The sequence below is a fragment of the Mustela putorius genome, unplaced genomic scaffold (assembly GCF_011764305.1).
Source record: "Mustela putorius furo isolate JIRA1106 unplaced genomic scaffold, ASM1176430v1.1 tig00003942_pilon_pilon_pilon, whole genome shotgun sequence".
NCBI classification, from domain to species: Eukaryota; Metazoa; Chordata; class Mammalia; order Carnivora; family Mustelidae; genus Mustela; species Mustela putorius.
In genome coordinates, this window is record NW_025422087.1 from 18,759,805 (window position 1) to 18,780,063 (window position 20,259).

A 20,259-nucleotide genomic window follows, 5' to 3' on the forward strand; every position below is an offset into this window, starting at 1 on the left:
TGATATAAAGCAACAGTGGCCCCAGAAAACATAACTTTGTGGGAGTCCCCTGCTGATCACAACAGGACCACACCCAAAACCTGGCAGGCTGGCTGTGTTCCGTCACTAGCTTACATCACGATCAACCTCTCACGTGACAGCCACTGTTCACTGAGCACTGTTCACTGAGCACTTAGTAGGAGCTGGGCATCACGCGGACAGCACCCTGTATTAGCCTCATTTAATAACTGTGGGAACCACTAACGCTGCCAATTACTGCGTGAATTCACTGCACTGGAGTCCCACCAAGTCAGTCATAGGATATTCTTTGCCTTCTTGATGCTTCTGTCTGGTCAGTGGACCCTTACATCTGTGCTACCGCGGGTCCTTCTACACAGGCTGTAAGAGGGCTAGTGACTTGCCCGGCATCAAGCAGCTAGTATGGGGCAGAGCTGGGGGTCTGTCTAGGTCTGATCTGCTTTTAATGACTATGCTCTATCCACACACTGTCAGCTAATTAACTCCCCCTACCCAAACCAAAACCAAACCAAAAACAACATTCATGACTTGGTGGAACTGGGTGTCCCTCCCCCCTCTTCTTCCCCCTCTCCTCCTTCCCCCCTCTCCCCCACTCCACAGCCTGGCTGTTTCTCCCAACTGCCAAGCGTCTTGACTCCAGTAGCCTGGAGCTGCCACAGGTGTGCCCCAGAAAAGCTACCTCCCCTCCCCCCAAGATCACAGCAGGATGTGCACTGCTTGATGACACTAATTCTGCAATTTCCCAAACAAATGGCCCCTCTGTGGGCCCGCCAGCCTCCCAGGCTGCTCTGTCCCCTTCCTCTGCAGGAAGCCAGCTGGAAGGCTGGAAGGTGAGGGCATATAAAGGCGCTTCCAAGGGCTGCCCCCTGCGGTGCAAACCCAGATGTTCCAGATGATGATAAACAAGCAAATGAGGTGGTGGAGGCTGGCCCCCCACGTTTTGTTACCGCCCCCACCCATCCACTTCCTTGGCCATCCAGCTGGTCAGCCAGATGTGCTACCAGAAGGGAGCTGGCTTCACCACTGTGCGGCTGCCCAGGCACGGAAGTGGAAGTTTGATTGGAATTAAATGGGCTGCCCTGGTTGCCACGAGTTGTTTTTCTTTCTTCCTTTCTATAAAGCTTGAGAAAAGCCATCAAAGTAGAGACAACGCCAGTCCTCCTACCTCACGTGGTTTCAACCCTGGCCTTGGCGAGCATCCCAGCAGGGACGCCCATCTTCCTAGCCACCTGCTTTTTTCCCACAATGCTCCATCAAGCATGACTTCTGACAAAGACTTCACCAAATAAAACCCAAGCGGGCTTTGTTCCTGAATTCCAAAGCTTGGCATAGCTGCCTCTTGCCTGGCTCTGATGTGTAGATGCCCACTGCTATGCCAAATTGGACTACCTGGCATTTATACTCTCTTAAGAGATCTGGGAAGAAAAGGGTTAGCGGCCTTGCCCAAGACACTTTATTGACTGATTGGTTGATTGATTGGGTGGTTGTTCTTACAAGCAAAGCTAGAATCATGTGTGTTATTGTCCCTGGCAAAGGTACAGATGGACTTTTTTCACCTCGTTTTACAGAGGAATAAACTTAGATTAAGTAATAACTGGTTTAAGGTCACAGAGGTGGGAAATGGCAGAATCTGATTTCAGACCTAGATCTCTTGGACCCCAAAACTCATGTCTGTCCCTCCTCCTCTGCTTTGCTGCTTCTCAAATGTGAGAAAAGGTGGATTCACTGGAATCCTTAAAGAAATAGAGTCCATTCAACACGCCAACAGGTAAAGCAATCCTGTAGACTGGTTGTTTGATTGTTTTGAGCAGCTCCAAGTACATTCTGGGATCACTTATGGATTTGTAGGTTAGCCTAATATTCTCGATTTCTCTTTCTTTCTTTCTGTGTCTCTCTCACTCCCCCATGTCTCTCCCTCTCTCTCCCTCTCTCTCTTTCTCTCTCTCACACGCACACACGCACACACACGCACACATACATACACAATATTAGGAGTGCATATATTTATAAGGCAAAAACACTCTAAATGTCCAGAGCGATGACCCTGAAGACAAGATCCTTAATCACTAAAAAAGACAAATTATCTTCACTGCACTATAACTTACTTGGTCTGCAGTTCAGAGAAAAATATTTTTGAAAGATTTCCAGGAAAAAGAAGGCTGAAACCGAAAAATAGTTTTCTTCTCAACCCTGGTTCAACTAGTACACCCATTCTCCAAGAGGTCTGATCAGTCAAGCTTCCCACAGTGTAGGTTTGTTTTTGTTTTCGCCTACATGTTCCTTGTACTGTTGTGTTCACATTCTGGCCTCCTCAAAACCTGAATTTAAATACAAAGAAAACCACAGGCTCCAAACCATGCCTTCTTCTTAGAAGTATTTGCAGCCAGAGACCAGTTGTCAGGAGAGAAATCCTATCTCCAGGAGGAGCTGGCATTTTCTCTTTGCAAATGTTGGCCATTCTCATCTCCTGGCTTGTGGATAATCTCTTCACTTGTTCCTTAAAAGAGAACGGTTTGCTCAAGATTGAGCCCCAAGGTCATACATTAACCCCTCTTCAAATAGGTTACATTTCACAGACCCAGAGCCTTTACAGGCTTAAAAAGAACACTCCATTTATGGCAACAACCCTCCCCCATCAGGAAGGTCTAATAAATGAGCTCATATTTTACTGACCCCTAAAATACACAAGGTTAATCATCTTTCATGAGATGCTCATGGCTTCTTGACTTATTACTGGGCTAAGGCATCATTGGCTAATGAGATTAAAATAATTTCCCCCCATTCAACTCCTTTTCTTCACTGTCTCACCCTTCTTTTGCTACCAATGATTTTGGGTTGATTGATTACTTGGGAGTCTAGTCAAATCTCACTAAGCCTGAGACACAGGCTTCTGTTCTAGATTACAAGGTGGCCGCCCTATTGGCAGATGAATATGAGTAATGGACAATGAGCATGTTTGGGGTTCCTGGAAGAAGACGGACACCTTCCTGCAGCTGAGCCAGACTTGCCTCACCAGGATGATTCGTTAAGACAGTCAACCACAACACTTACACAAAACAAGCTCCCTTTCACTACATGGTGATATCCCTGCTACAAATAATGACTTCCCTGACTTTCTGATGGGCTCTGACACACAAGCTTCCCAAGGGGAAAGTTTGATTAAATTAAATTTATGTTTCAGTTTCCTGCCCCCATTTCTCTGAATGCCTCTGAGGCATATGCTTCTGCTTACTGTCCTACAGAGAGAAAGAGATACGGTCTTTTCTAACAGTCTCTGCACATATGCGCTCCAGTAGGGGTGAAATGACACATTTCATGGGAAACCGTTGTGGACAGCATGTGGACAGAAGGGCAGCAGGGTCACTGGGTAATTCAAAGCTCATTAGAGCGTAATGCTCTGGCCGGAAAGGTCACGTGTTCATTACATGAGAAAGCGGGACAGCCAACCTCTTGCCTTCCAAGGCCACGTTCTGCTCACCGAAGCGCACACAGAGAGCGTACAAAGCAGAGGCAACTTTTGGCCACTTTCAGGATGAGTGTGAAGACAAGGAAGGAGCAACAGAGCATGGGCTTTCCATTATTTGATAGCATTGGAAATAACTTTTGAACTTTCTAAGTTTTAACTTAAACTTCAACAGGTATAGGCTTAATGAGAAGGAGGGTGTCCTGGTTCAAGCTGGGAGTGGGGACTAGCGTCCTGCCTACCAATCTGTTCCAACCCCTCTGCCATCTCCCACTTGTGGTCCCCAAGGATGTCAGCAATATGACCTCGGGAGCCCATGAACATGTCACCTTACATGACAGAAGGGGCTTGGCAAGTCAGGTTGAGATGGCGAGATTATCCTGGATTTTCCAGGGGGACCCAACATCATTACAAGAGTCCTTAAAAGTGGATGAGGGGAGTAGAAAATCAGAGAGCATACACCACAGAAGAATGGCCAGAAAAATGCAATGGAGCTGGCTTTAAAGATGCGAGAAGGTTACCATGAGCCAAAACCTGAGGGCAGATTCTAGAAGCTAGAAAAGACAAGGCAATGGATTCTTCCCTGGAGCCTCCAGAAAGGAATAATGCCCCCCACCCCCACCTCTACCCCAACACGTGATTTTAGCCCAGTGAGACCCGTGTTGGAGTCTCACCCACAGAGCTGTAAGGTAATCCATGAGCATTGTCCGAAGCCATGAAAAACCCATGGTCATTTGTTACAGCAGCAACAGGACACTAACACGGAAACTCTGCAGGACCATAGGGAACTTCACAGAATGCAGAACTCCTGCTTTTGCGCTCTCCAGGGAGGGCCTCCTACTCCCATCCTGGCACAGTAAGGACAATGGGTAGAAGCAAGACCCAAGTTAGCAGCAGTGGGTGGCTGACCTCTGCCCTGCAAACCCCCCCAAATTTTCAACAATCCCTGCTCTGAGAAAGTGGTCTGCTTTGGGACAGAGTGATGGTGGCTTCTACAGGTCTGTGCCTTTCACGGGCATTTGTTTCCTGTCCTCAGAGACAACATAAACAATAGGGCAATTAACTGGGTAGCAATTAACCCTGTGGGAGTCCATGCATAACTGAGAAACGTGTCTTGCCTTCCTAGAAAGAATGAAGATTGAGCGGCCAGGGCTTGCCACCTATCTGGCTGGCGTCCAATCCAGAAAACACACAGGTGCTTCCTCTTGTCCCACACCTCTGCTGCTTTCCCAGGTTCCTTAAAGGCCAGGGGGTTCTGAGTTCGCATTTCTTTCTCCTTTCATGAAAATACACCTTTCCTGAGAAGGTTTTCAGTTCAGCACCCAGAGAAATAACTGAAGATCAGGGTTTCCACCGTAGCCCAATTTTCCCAGACACCAGTTTGGTGCCAGGTCCTTGGCTGTCCCTGGTCCACCTCCAGAGGACCTGGGACTGCTGCTGTGCTAATGCAGCAGGGCTCTGGGACTGTCCTGTCCCGCTTAGCTCAGCGTGAGGCACCCGATCTGCTTCTCAAGATGACCCCAAGGGTCAGGACGTAGCACATCAGCTCTCCACTATCAGTCCTGTCTCAGGAATCACAGGCTTTATGGTCAAGGAGAAAGAATCAGCTGAATGGTCCCCTCCTTCCTCCAGCCGCCACTGTGGACCAGTGACCTCACAGTGTTATGCTAACCCCAAGCACCGGTCTAGCTGGGTGACGTTCTGCAGCGGCTCCGATTCTAAAACACAGCGGCCTTATTGCAAATGCATATTCATCGGAACTATTCCTGCTCGCTCTGTCTCACAGATTACAGCGCTAAAAGTACAAAAATATGCCAGCAAGGCGACATGCCAAGGAAAAGGGGCTAGGATCCCCGACAGAAGGCACTTGACAGGCTACCCTCCGGGGCTTGGGAATGGCACAGGGAGGAGGGAGGACACAGAGAGCCTTTGAAGGCGTGAGCACGTTCAAATTCATCCAGGACCGGTCAGGATGCGGGGGCGGCATCCACGCATGTGCACACGCAGTGTTTCAGTACTCGGAATGACCCGAGAGAGTAGCGAGGAATGAAAGGTTGAAATCTGAATGAAGAGATGCAGGATGAACAGGAGGGGTAAAATGTGTCTCAGCTGGAGGCTCCATTAGCCAGTGAAATTGTCTCCTGAGGGACGCGGTCGGGAAGCTACTTGTTTAAGACATCTGAAAGTGGACCGGCCAAAGGGAGGGGAGCGCTGTGGGACCTCACCTTACCTCCTGGCTGCTTCGGGAAGACAGAACCTACAGAATGTTTTTCTTTGTCCTTTCCTGATGGTCCTCTGTTCTGTTTCCCTTCCTTTGATGGACCAGCCAGGTCTCCGCCTACCTGCCCCTCCGCACTCTGTCTATTCTTTCCTTCACTTTCCTTCCTTCCTCAGATAAATCAAGCTTCTGTCGGCAGCAGCCTCTGGGGAGGCTGAGAGAGTCCTCCCCGCCCCAGACCCCAGGCACTCATCCATCTTTGATGGAGCACAGCTCCAGGGACAGAGCAGGTGCTCAGAGACCGGGAAGGGGGTGTGTGAAAGACGAACTGGCCCAGCCTCCTCACAGCTTGCCCTGCTCGGGGTCCCCGTACCAGAGCACAGCTGTCACACCGGGAAACGGGAGGAGGCTCATGGCCCTTCCCCAGAAACACTGCAGAACCACGCGTCTCAATGAACCACCTCCTTTATGCCCACTTGATATCTGGGTTTGCTGCCTTCCTTCTTTGTCCTCGCCTCTCTGTGAGGACTGCCTCATTCTGCCCTTAAAAGAAGGGAGGGCTGGTGACAGACCATGGTGTTGAGGGACACAAAACTTGCCAACAGAAAGGCACGGGCAGCTGATGACGTCATCTGCTCCTGTCTCCCTTAACCTGAGGGGTTTGGTCACTCCTCAGCCATGGTGCAGGAGCGACCTTAGCATACTCTCAACTAATTGGCCGTCCTAGGTCCTAGCATCACATAGCTTACACGTAGCCAAAGTTCCCATAGCTGATAACAAAGTAGAAAACCACCTTCGGCAAGTCAGAGTTCATGGACAGGGTCTTAAAGGAGACATATTTTTATTTTTCTCCTCCATTCCTGGCGTACCTTCCTTCTCCATCATTCTGGCCTTAGGTAGGTTTCTCCCCAAATCTCCTACTACAGTGACTCGACCCAAAGGTAGAATTCCCTGTTGCAGGCAATACAGTCGAATTCCTATCAGAGTCCGTGTCATACTACTCAGCAGTTAATTACTTCTTGAATTGTTCGGGGTATGCCTCACCAATGAGACTGTAACACTGGAAACAAAGAATCCTGTTATATAATTCATAAAATTTCCCTAGGATAGTGACAGGACATGCATTAGGTGCTCCAAAAATATTTCTTGATTAACTGACTGGTGATTAACTTCTCATCTCTGTTAAGAAAAAATTCATATTTGTTTATTTATTTTTTACGATTTTATTTATTTACTGGGGGCGGGGGAGCATGCCCAAAAGTAGGGGAGGGGCGGGGAGAGAGAAGCAGACTCCTCGCTGAGCAGGGAGCCAGACCAGGGGCTTGATCCCAGGACCCCGAGATCATGACCTGAGCCGAAGGCAGAGGCTTAACCAACTGAGCCACCTGGGGCCCCTTATTTTCTATCTATCTATCTATCTATCTATCTATCTATTTATTTTAGGGAGGGAGGTGGGGAGAGGGGCAGAGGAGGAGAGAGAGGGAGAGAGAGAGAGAGAGAATCTTAAACAGGCTCCATGCCCAGTGCAGAGGGCTGATCACAACCCTGAGATCATGCCCTGAGCCGATAACAAGTCAGCCACTTAACCGACTGAGCCACCCAGGAGCCCTGAAAAAATTTGTAATTTAGATTAGACAGTAGTGACAACCAGAGAGGGATCATTTTTTACTTTCTCTCTCTCTTTCTAGAGATTTTATTTATAAATAACCTCTACACCCAATATGGGGCTCGAACTCACGACCCCGAGATCAAAGGGGCACGCTCTACCGACTGAGCCAGCGAGGTTCCTTCTCTTTTCTTCACAGTGTATCTCCATCTGTGTATCGGCATGATGTCTCACCCTGTGCTCCCCCCGCACCGTCTCCCCCCCCCCCCCCCCACCCCACCCCACCCCCACCGATGGGGCGGACGTACCACGCAGCCCGTGGAGTCCAGCTTGCGGTCTGAGATGCAGCGGAAGTTCTTACTGCAGCCGCCGTTATCCTTGCTGCAGTCGCGCACTGGCCCAAAGGAATCCAGCAGAACCTCCAGGCTGTCAAAGGAGGACGAGGTCATCAGCTCCTCTCTGTGGGGAGACACGGAGGGGAGGGGGAAGGAGTCAAGGGGACTTCGGCGCAACAAGTAGCATCACATTCCAAGTTCCTGTCTAGTCCACCGCGTCACGTCTCGCTCTCGCTCCCAAGAAGTAAAGATCAGCCACACTCTGAGCCTTGAACTAACAAATTATGGACATTCTCCCTATCTGGGAAATGAGCCAAGGCTGTAATGCCTGGTCAAAGAAGGAGGTCTAAACTTGGGCAAGGGAATTAACATTTTATTGCCTGTCAGTCCTTAGGGGATATGGGAAGTGCTTACAAACTCTAATTTTATGTCCTCTCCCAAAGCAGGAGCCTTGGGGTGTGCGATATTGACCCAGATAGAGTAGATCCTGGCACGGCGAACTAGGAATCTGAAGGCAGCCTGCCAACTTCCCCTTTGAGCTCGTTGTGATTTCTTCCCGAGTTCCTTGGGCCTTTAGGTGGTTCCTCACTCACACCCCCACGCCACATGCGGCCTCGGCACCCCGGGGCCCAGACGCACCTGACCTCCACAGCGTCCTCCATCACGGTCATGTCCGTCTTACACTTCGCGGAAGGGTTAATGGCTAGTTCAGCGGGCGGGATCACAAAGCTCTTGCTCAAGGGCAGCCACATGCCCTCCCCGAGGGTGTAGGTGAATCTGCAGAGAAACCCAACACCAGGGGGTTACGGCTGGGGGACCGGCACCCTGTCGGAGGACCTGGCCTTCTTCTGTCACGGGCTCCCTGCTGAGCCCTCGCGGCCTCTGCAGAAAAGGATGCTGACCACCACTCCATGGACAAGACAACTGATTCCCAGGGAGGCCCAGAGGCCTACTCTTGTGTACCTGCCCGGCCCGCTGGGGGAGCTGTTGATGGCACGGTCTCACCCGTGGAGGTGGTTTTTAACAAACCCTAAGAAATCCAATTCCAGTTTCTTTCAGATAGGAAGCTGGGCTTCCTCAATCCTAAATCAGATATAATCGGAAGCATTTGAATTGAAGAGAGGGGCGGGCCTCCCACCATCCCCATGCCTCGAATGGCACACTCACCATGGTAGTGATGGCTTCTCTCTGCGCCTGGAGAAACCCCACCAAGGGAAAGGGGGTGGGGAGCTCCCATCTTCTGGTTATTGTATGATGCATACATAAACAACCAAAGCCAGCAGCCCCGGGGAGAGAAGAGGATGAACAGAACAAGCCTGGATGTATTCTCTGCACTCCTACCCACACTCTCAGCTAATAGCAAGTAAACCTCCAGAGACACGGGAGGTTGTGGGTTTTTTTTTTTTCTTAATTCTTATAATAGGGGCTAAAAGGAATAAAAGAATCAATCAGCATTTCAAGGAAGAGCTTCAAGAAACCATGAAAGATTATTTGTTTATTTATTCATTCATTCTATTTCAAAGGCATTCACGTACTCTGTGTTCACAGTCAAAAATAGTCTGTGGGATAAAAGCCAGTGTGGGTGGGATATCACAAGGCTGAGGCAGTCTGCGGCCCCTTCCAACTTTAATGTGGAGGGAGGAACAATTGAAGAATGCGTACAATTAAAAAGAACCCGGCCCTGGCTTCATCAGCATGCTGGTCACCGAGTACCACTTCAGAATCCTGCTCTTATCTCCCCCTTAACTCACCCACTCCCTTCTCCACTCCCTGGGGCTGCCGGAGAGGGTAGGAAACCAGACGAAGGGCATGAGATCTTTTATGAGAAATGTAGCGCTCTGGAATGCTGGCCGCAGAGATACCCATGACCAAGGCTCGTGAGATTTTCACCCACTCCCTGAATGACAGCCCTAGGAGCTAGCATGGCTGAAAGAAGAGAGGGCAGGTGCTCAAGGGAGAGGCAAAACCACTGAGCAAGTGGACGATGGCCCGGATTTGGGAGATGGCCCCCTACTTCTCTGACCTGCAGGGAAAATCTCTGTATTAAGCAACGTTGAAATTTCAGCGAGGCATCTTTGCTCTGAAGGAAGCCCCCAATTCTTCCCACCCCTGGGGACAGAAGGCGATAGCTGGGGCTAGGTCTGTGCAGGGATGCAGGGGGGCTTCTGTACCAGGTGAGGGAGGCCCATCAGTAGGGGACAGAAGAGGACACCTGCCGAAACTGAAGCCCTTTCTCTCTCTCTCTCTCTCTCTCTCTCTCTCACACACACACACACACACAGACTCCCTCACCTGGCAAGATTAAGGAGCCAATTCAGGGCACGTGATTGCCCCAAAGTGCCCAGAATTTGCACCTCAGGAAGGAAGTGGGTCGAAGGCAACAACACGTGAGCAGTTGTGCTGACAAAGCATTTCGGAATGGACATTCTTGAGGGCAACATTACAACAGGCTGGTTGGGCTGAGGGCACCACTGATATTACAAATAACCTACTGTTTCCGTGAGAACATACGCAAGTTTGAATGGTACCAGGAGAAAGCAGTCTATTTGTTTATTTGGACACAGAGGTGAATTTTTGTTTTCTATTTTGGTTATAAAATTATAAGTTTGCACAGATGCAGAGCAACAAATCTGGGACCTGTAGCTTATAATTTATGAAACAGATTCTAGGAAACAGTTGGCATTTCTAGCAAATTTCTGATGGTTAATTTTCCTTTTGGAAGAGAGTCCCATGTCCCTCCATTTATGGCTTTAAATATTTAACATCTAACACACAACTGGGAACACAGGAGATCTCCAATACATATCTGTAGCTGGTCATTTCAGGCGTTTCCTAAATGTTCCCATGTCCTGCCATTTCAGCTTTCCCTACCTCTGTGTGCAGCAACAATTTGAAAGGAAGAGGAAACCACCTTTTTCTCCAGCTAAAACCACTCAATGCATCTAAGACCCACAGAGGGAAGTTTACATCTCCAAAGATGCCACTCCCGAGCACTTCCTCAGCTTCTCCTTACACCAAACCCTGCCTCATACTTCATGCTTCTACAGGGCAAGCTGACTATAGTTCCTTCCTTAAGTCACCTTCGTTTTCTCACCTCTTGGCTTTTGCTCTTGATAATCCATTCTGAATTTGCTTCCCTTTCTTCTTTGCTGGATGCCAGTCATTTTAAGACACAGTTAAAAAAGACGGTCTCTTCAATAAATGGTGCTGGGAAAACTGGACAGCTATATGTAGAAGAATGAAACTCAACCATTCTCTTACACCGTACACAAAGATAAACTCAAAATGGATAAAAGACATCAACGTGAGACAGGAATCCATCAGAATCCTAGAGGAGAACATAGGCAGTAATCTCTTCGATATCAGCCACAGCAACTTCTTTCAAGATATATCTCCAAAGGCAAAGGAAAGAAAAGCGAAAATAAACTTTTGGGACTTCATCAAAATCAAAAGCTTCTGCACAGCAAAGGAAACAGTCAACAAAACAAAGAGGCAATCCATGGAATGGGAGAAGATATTTGCAAATGACAGTACAGACAAAAGGTTGATATCCAGGATCTATAATGAACTCCTCAAACTCAACACACACAAAACAGACGTCATATAAAAAAATGGGCAGAAGATATGAACAGACACTTCTCCAATGAAGACATACAAATGGCTCTCAGACACATGAAAAAATGTTCACCGTCACTAGCCATCAGAGAGATTCAAATTAAAACCACATTGAGATATCACCTTACACCAGTTAGAATGGCCAAAATTAACAAAACAGGAAACAACATGTGTTGGAAGGGATGTGGAGAAAGGGGAACCCTCTTACACTGTTGGTGGGATTGCAAGTTGGTGCATCCTCTTTGGAGAACAGTGTGGAGATTCCTCAAGAAATTAAAAATAGAACTTCCCTATGACCCTGCAATTGCACTCCTGGGTATTTACCCCAAAGATACAGATGTCGTGAAAAGAAAGGCCATCTGTACCCCAATGTTTATAGCAGCAGTGGCCACGGTCACCAAACTGTGGAAAGAACCAAGATACTCTTCAACGGACGAATGGATAAGGAAGATGTACATGTACATGAAGGAGTATTATGCCTCCATCAGAAAGGATGAATACCCAACTTTTGTAGCAACATGGATGGGACTGGAAGAGATAGTGCTGAGTGAAATCAGTCAAGCAGAGAGAGTCAATTATCATATGGTTTCACTTATTTGTGGAGCATAACAAATAGCATGGAGGACATGGGGAGTTAGAGAGGAGAAGGGAGTTGGGGGAAATTGGAAGGGGAGGTGAATCATGAGAGACTATGGACTCTGAAAAACAATCTGAGGGTTTTGAAGTGGCGGGGGGTGGGCGGTTGGGGGAACCAGGTGGTGGATATTAGAGAGGGCACAGATTGCATGGAGCACTGGGTGTGGTGAAAAAAATAATGATTACTGTTATGCTGAAAATAAATTAAAAAAATAAAAAAAAAAAGACACAGTTAAAATTCTCACCCCTTCCAGAAAGCCCTCCAGGATCTTCAGGCTCAACCTCAACCTGAGCCAAGGGACACTCCTTTGTGCGCACACGTGGCCCTGGGCTGCGCCTGAGATGTTGAATTGTGCCCACCTTTTGAACTGGGCACAGTTTTTTGATATGTTGAATTGGGCCCACCTATGCCCACCTCAGACACCTGAGGGGTCTGTCACCCCTCAGAAGAATGTGTTCTCTTGGACGGCATCTTTGTTTTCCCACTGCTTAACATGAATTTTGGGTCCAACGTGGGGGTCACACCATAAATATTTATTGACTGATCAATAAGGAGATTTAGTTATGTTCTCTAGTTTGCACGCGCTACAGAAGAATATAATCTTGATTTTTGAATTTAAAGGTAGAAGTGATGGTAAGATTATCCTTCATTTAGAGCAGAACATGGGTTAATCTCTGGGTTTGAATGGATTTAATGGTCGAGAAGGAAATCGGTTTCACACTGTGAGCGACTCAAAAAGTGCCCAGTGGTTTCTGAGACACAACCCTGGGCCACGTTCACAAGGAGAAACAGTGTGCTCTTCAGTCGCTGGTGGGGTCAGGGTGAAACACACAGAGGAAGCAGTCAGGTGTGACTGAGACCAGCCTCACTTGAAAACTTTCTCTCAACATGACAGGTGCTCTGCAGAGCTGCCCCATTTATCCCCACAAGAGTCCTCTGAGGTCAGCCACTTGGCTCCATTTTATGGATTAGTCAACTAAGATTATAAGGATCTCAGCAACCTCCCCAAGGTCACCTCTCTGTAAGTGGGAAAGATGGGGGTTTGTGATACTCAAGTAGGGCTCCCAGCAGCTTTCCAGCCCATACTGGCTCATGCCTATGAAATTCTAAAGTTTTCTTTTCTTTGCAAAATTTACTGAGTAACTCCAAAAACCAAATATAGAATAAACTGTCAGAGAAAAAGCTGTGTCCTGAAATCTCATCTGCCCCTCATTCATACAGATTTGGCAGGAATGATTTCAAAAAGCCACCAAAAAGAAACTGGGAGAGCATCTGGAATGCTTTCCCAAGTTGGGCCTTCTCTCGTGACAGCTGGTAGTGACCACCACACCTGATGGCTCAGCTGTAGCGAGTCGTGCACACGACACTGTTGAACCAGCTTAAAACTTCTGCTCAGAGGCCAGCACTTGCCGGAGTGGAATAAGCCCGTGTGCTCACTGCAGCTTGGCATCAAAGAGAATGTGAGGAACTAGAGGAAGAGCTCTTGGCCTGGCATCTCCACTCTTCCCCAGAGCAGGCCAGTCCAGGATGAGATGTTGTTCCCAGTGACACAGGTACACATGTGGAAAGGACGGTCTCTGAGAGAGAAATCTGGTCTGCAGCAGCCCTTTCACTAGAGGATCTAGTGGAATGGCATGATCCTAGCCACAACGGAAAGGGCATCTCTGGGATACACGGGGTTTGCTGAGAAGTCTTTGAGTCTAGCCTAGGCCCTTCCCAGTTTCTTTGGGATTGCAGATTACCAAGGTGAGGTTGGGTATCAAGGTCTTTTATTAATTTGGTTTCAAGTCCTTAGGAAACGCCTGAGAGGATCAAAAACAGATACTTGTTGGAGATCTACTGTGTTCCCAGTCGTGTGTTGATGTTAAATATTGAAAGCTGTACAGGGTACTACCCTTCCCCTCAGGAAGACATGCATTCACTGGGGAAATAAATAGGCAAATAAAAATAAACATGAGATAAAATAATTGACAATTAAATATTACAGACTGTACATTACAGGTATTGGAAGGGGAAAAGTCATTGTGGGTTGGAGAAAATTGAGAGCAGCGCTTCTCAGTCCTGGGTAGAGATCAGAATTACCATGGTGCTTTGAAAGAACACTCATGGGCTGGCCCCATGTCTCAGAACTTTTCAGTTAATTCGTTTGTGCCAGGTGAGATCACTGGTCATTTCTGAAGCCCACCGGGATTCTCCTAGAGGACCAGGGTTGGAGAACAATTCTTGGATGAGACTGTAAACTTCCTAAGGTCAGGGACTATGTCGGCCATATTCGTTTGGTCAATCTACAGCATCTAAACCAGTTTCTTGGAGTGGTCTAGACTATGAAAATGGGTAGTGTTTATATTAGGAGAAGAGTATATATTCAGTCCCGAATAGGAAATTGCTGGGAAGTGGATCAGGATGTGACTAAGAACGGAAGGTTCCAAGGGAGAAAAGCAGCATATAATACACACTTGTACACTGACATTCACCAGCGGAAAGACTCAAATGTCAGAAATGTGCAGTGGCTTGGAATTCATCAGGACACTAAATCAGAGGTGAGCAGAACGACAAGTAAATAGTCCTTAGCTTCTTTAAGAGATTATGGTCACCGACCAGGTCAGAGAATTTTCCAGAATAGCCACTAGCAGTCGGTTTACTCAGATCCCAGAGTGGTTTCGATTAAAGTTCCTAATACCTATCACAGGTAAATCACGACCCATGGTGTTTGTCGGAGAGACTAGTTATTGTCACATTAGGGAGCAACATGATTGATTACCCCACTGACTCCCTGAAATCGTTGACTGAAAGGGTCAAGCCATGCAACTGACCCTTCGGTGGTACCTGGGTATCACATCCAGTTGGCAGCTAACAAACTTGAAAAGAATAAATGGTGCTTGTGGGGATGGAAACACAGTTTGTGGGCAGGTTCTGCTCTAACAGCAATTTCATTAAGGCCCCTGTTTTTCAAAGTGCTAGTTTCTGACTTTTAGGGGAGAGGAAACTTATCCACATTAATCAGCCAAACTCCACAAGGCTCTCCATCTGCCTTATCTTTATCACCCTTTGAAGGTCCTCACAGACCAGCAGTGGAGAGAGAGAGAAAAAAGTCAGCCAAATGATAGTTCATCGTTGGAAAGTTGAAATGCCCAAGTCGCAGTGTATGGAATATAGCTGACATCTTGTGTAGCACAAATCTTCCAAAGCAGCCTGGGGCCAAGGCCATCAAGGTGACCCCGCCTCCCCTTGGAGAGACACTCAGGAGGGAAGAAGGCAAGGGGAGGCCTTGAGAGGAAGCGATTCTGTATATCTGTGCTCTTGCACAGAGCTCGCCCTCAGAGAACACTGCAGGGGCCAAACCGGTCCGTCTGGAGCAAGCAGGGAGGAGGGTCAGGAGAAGCTGGACCACAGGAGCCGGCTCTAGGGGGCAAATGTAGGAGCAAAGGGAACACCTAGGCCAGGACTGGCTGACAGGGAGGGTCTGGGGAAGGGTCTGGAAAGGCAGGAGTGAATACATGAGACTCGGCACATTATAGGAGAGTGGGGAAAAGGGAACAAGTTTTCCATCTGTCCCACACTGCTCCCCATTTCTGCCTTAGGGCTTCGAGCTAGCTTAATGCAGGTATTGACATCAGACCCGCCCTGCCCCCTGACCCCTCCCCACCCTCAACCCCACTGGACGGCTGACTTCCTCTCCCTGGGGGCACGCACGCACAGGGACCTGTATCACGTGCAATCTCGGCACTTGGCCGGTAGTCAGCGGAAGCACATTGAGCCGCACGTTCCTTGAGTGATGGGTAGATTGAAAGAATAAATGGATGATAAGACCTTAGTCTGGCAATAAACGTGTTCCAACTAAAGCCTGGCGTGAACGAAACTTTGTGAAAAATCCAGTAGTTCGTGGCGGCACCCGGATCCTTCCTCTGCTTGTCAACTTTTCCAGCCTGTGCTATTCCAGGTGTGTTGGCAGAAATTTGGGAGGGAGCAGACACCTCCAATTTGATTAGGAGGGTGGTAGAGAGAAGAAGATAATAATGAAGTAGAGCTGAGAAAAGGAGGCGGCAGGGGTGGGACAAATTCATTTTGAGCAAGATTTGATGAAAAAGGTGCAAATTAGATGCAAAATGGAGAAGCAGAAACTGACATTAATTGCCTGCTCTGTGCCAATTTCGGTGCCAGGGGCTTTCCCTGCATGATCTCATATATTCCGCATAGGAATAGAACCAGGCATGTGACGTAGCCCCACTTAGCAAATGCCGAAACTGGAGGCTTCAAGGGGTTAAGTAGATTACCAGGATTCACAGAGCAGGCAAGGAAGGAAACCAGGACCCAGAGTTGTCTGCTCTCCAACTTCCCCACGGTGTCACCAGGCAAGAGTGTGGGGCCAGTGCTCTTGGTACGAGGAGAGCAGAACTGCTAAACGTGGTTCTCCGGTTATACTTTGCCTCTAGGAGAGAAAGTTCACTGGGAAGTGGGACATGGACGGGGCTTGTAGACATACATAAGCAAGTCCCTCGACAGCCACTTACCTGAATATTTTATCAGAAGGCTGTTCTCCCAAAACCAGGTCAAAGCCCCGCTGAAATATTGTGTAAGGCCAAGGCCTAAAAGGAGAAAAATCATTCGATTACAATCAACTCCACAAATACCCTTGGAACATCTGCTTTGTGCAACAGGCACTGTGCTGGTTCCTGGAGACCCAGAAACAGAGAGAACCTCATCCCTGCTCTCCACACTCCCGTTGGTGAGAGCTCACACAAGATCCTGAATGCTGAAACCAGACTGAGAGCAGGATCAATGTCAAAGTCACCAAACCACTAGGAAAGTGAGCTATAATTGACATGACAAACACAAGTACACAGAGAGCAAAATTATGTTCAGGTGGACCTCATGTAGCTGTAATTCATGGCCCTTCTGATGTAGACGGGACAGACAGACACTTAGCTCTGCCTCACTTTAAAAAAGAGGAGCAGCATGATTTCTTGGGAAAGACGAAAACCTCTGGAATCCGACAGTTCTGGGTTCAAACCCTGTTCTGCTGTTGACCCACTCGCTTGCTGTGGGAAGCGTATTTGCCTTGTTGAGTTTAATTTCCTCTTTGGTAAAAAAAAAAAAAAAAAATAGGGTTAATAAGGGCTGCCTCCAGACCACTGTGAAGATTAAGCAAACCTCTTCGGCCAAAGACACAGCTCACACAGGGTCCTCAAACTGTGCCCCTTCCCTACTCAAAATGACATGACAGTCCTGGGTCTTTTTTTTTTTTTTTTTTTTTTTTTTTTTTTTTAAAGATTTTATTTATTTATTTGACAGAAATCACAAGTAGGCAGAGAGGCAGGCAGAGAGAGAGGAGGAAGCAGGCTCCCTGCTGAGCAGAGAGCCCGATGCGGGGCTCGATCCCAGAACCCTGAGATCATGACCCAAGCTGAAGGCAGCAGCCTAACCACTGAGCCACCCAGGCGCCCCCAGTCCTGGGTCTTTGACGGGTTCCAGATGTTTTCGGACATTTTTATGTAATTCATTCAAGCAGAAACAAGTCTCCCTTGTGAGCTTCTAGGTTTTGTCCCCTGTACTTGAAAGTAACAACTATTTCACTTAAACAGTAGATATCTGTTGACTAACCCGAATGTCTAAACCAAAAAATATTGACTCATTTGAGCTAGGCTTAGTGAAGCCTGGGATTGTGTTGGGTACTAGATACTGTATGTCCTAAACTGAGCCCTTGTTCCCATGGAACTCAGTCTCAAAACTGACCCAAGAATTAAGGACTTTCCTGTAGAAAATCCTTTGGTTTTCAAGAACCAGTAAGAGTCAGCAGAATAAATTGACATAATTATGATCTGGGGGCTGGGAACCAACCTTGTATCTGTGTGGGTGCTATCACCCAGGAGAGTGCATTTGGGGACATTCATGGTTGCTGTTCAATAACACTTGCTTGGAGGACACGGCTGGCTTTTAGAGGGCAGGGCTAGATAGGCTAGAAGAGTACAGTGCCTAGGACAGCTCTGCGCAACAAGGCATTTCCATATGTCCTGCAAACTACTGAACGTCTCGCTACACATTTACATAGGTGAAAACCTGAGCCAAGATGCGAACTCCGTTTACATAGAAGCACAAAGCAGCTTGTACTGTTTTAACGTATGACACATTCTTCCATTGCATAACTACCATGTACACCGAGGGGAGATGATACATCGTTAGAAATTTTACCAAGAGTTTTCGTAAGTTTGGAAAACGATAGCACTGTCCACGATGCTGTTCACGATCTTTGAGTCACCAATGCGGCACATCTGAATCAGTCTAGATCGCTCTTACATATATTGTATATCATATACTACTCTATATGTTACCTTGCAGTGAATCAACATCAGGCAGAAATGTCTGTCGATTTTATTATTTCTTCTATTGCAATACTACCACAGCACTTACACATTAAAATGGTTAGTCTATCATTACCAATTACGTTCTTTTTATTTCTCTTTTAATCACTGTTAAGGCATTATATTTATAGTTGAAATTTTGCATATGTAGGTTTTATTATTTATGAATTTCATGTAAGGATTATAAATGGGGTTAAAAATTTCATTATAAAACAGAGTGTTGGGTATGATAGGGTTGAGCACCACCAACTTAACTCAACTAGTTAACCAACTAACTAGCCAAAAGAGTTAACAGTTGCAAGGGAAGCCATTAAGACTACAGAAGGAAGTGCCTGGGATGAAAGCATTCTTTTTTTTTTAATGCTTACTATTTATAAACACTTTATTCCTGGATTTCAATTTAGAAATACCCTGAAGCAACTAGAATTGGTTCCAAAAAGTACCCCACACTGTATTATGAATAACCCCTGCATCAAATAAACAGCTCTCCCCCATGTGTTTTCTGTGTTTGTTCTCTTTATTGGAGGTGAACCCACAGAGAGGGGTTTGAATAGGATTCTTTTTTGCTGAACAGCAAGTGGTGGCTTACGGGCAGCTAAAAATTATGCATTAATTCAAGAAAAAGTCTAGAAGTCATGAGGAAAAAAAAAGTCCCACATGATCCTTGACACCTAGAAAGGGCAACAGAAAAAGAGGGATGTGTACCTTTATTTCTCTGTTGGGCAAAATCACATTTTATTTACTATCAGCTTAATAGTTTTACATAACACACATTTTGCCTTCGAGTCATCTCCAACACTCAAAAACTGGTACAATGTGTAATTAGAGTTAATTCTTGGCTTGGTTCCTAGGTTGTTTGAAAATATATTTTGAGGAGCCAAATTTTAGGACTGGCGTTGATTACAATGTGAACAATTAACTGCGTAGAATAACATAAATAAACCTGTATTCAAGCCATTGGTAATTGACATAAATAAACCTGTATTCAAGCCATAGGTAATAAATCAATGAGCCCACTGATTAAGCACACACCAGCATGTTGCTAGGTAGGTCAGACCAAAGTGCCCCCCTGTTCTCGAGGGGCCTGGAGATGGAGAAAGACAACTCAAATTCCAAGGGCACAGATGTGCACGGTAGACCTTGCCCAAATCACAATGAGAAGCAGCAGGGCACAGAAATCAGGACATGGGTTCCGGAGCCAGCCTGCCTATTTCCAGTTCCAGCTTCGCCACCAATCACAGTGTGATCTTGAGCAAGTCCCTTAATCATCGTGTCCCCGTTCCCTCACCTGCAAAATGAGGTTGATGATAACAATTCTATCTGCGTGGCCAGGTTGTCATGAGGAAGAACGATTTAATATAGCTTAAGTGTTCAGAACAGTGTCTGACAGTTAGGGAGTGTCCTACAAGCATTGGCTAAAAAAGTTACATTTATCAGTTACCCGAATCAAATACGAACACCATAGTAAGGAGATTCCCTAATTTTTATAAAGGAAGAGGTGTCCGACCTGCGGTCCAAATGCGATGGCAACACCAGGCTTTAACTCAGATTGGACACATATGAGAGCTGCCTGGAGAGGAGGTCGTGATGAACGTGGGAACACCAACCCTCCACCTTCCCCCCACACCGCCCACCCAGCCGTCACTGCACAGGACAGTGACCATACAGTATGGACATTCAATACACAGAGAGGAGGTCAGAGCAACCTGTGAAACGGTGAGCGTTGCCAACCACTCTAGCAAGGGAATAAAAGAGAATCTATTCATTTTCTTCCCACCAGTCAAGGGTGATCCGTCCAAGAGATGGGGATTCCTGTTCGAGTTAGTTAGCAAATGTTTACGGAGGGCCTATTGTGTGTGAACTGTGCTACTAGGCAACAGGAGTTGGGATAGAGAGATTCTTGACCTCAAAGGCACCTACAGTCTTTCTGAAGAAACCCATATATGTCCAGGCAAACAGAAAGGAACGAGTAAACGGGAAGAGGAATGGAGTTCCGGGAGGGAGGCCA

The 20,259-nt window shown here is 47.1% G+C and overlaps 1 protein-coding gene across 2 annotated transcripts in view; it reads right to left on the reverse strand.

The window, feature by feature from the left end:
* The window catches only part of ASTN1 (astrotactin 1), a 314,457-nt gene that overhangs the window by 93,353 nt on the left and 200,845 nt on the right, over positions 1–20,259 (reverse strand). For both annotated transcript variants that reach the window (XM_004761965.3, XM_004761966.3), the window contains exons 9-11: positions 16,404–16,478; positions 8,280–8,417; positions 7,614–7,764 (exon numbers count right to left, since the gene is read on the reverse strand). In XM_004761965.3, coding sequence (XP_004762022.1) covers positions 7,614–7,764; positions 8,280–8,417; positions 16,404–16,478 — 364 coding nt within the window. The remainder of the gene's footprint in view (positions 1–7,613; positions 7,765–8,279; positions 8,418–16,403; positions 16,479–20,259) is intronic.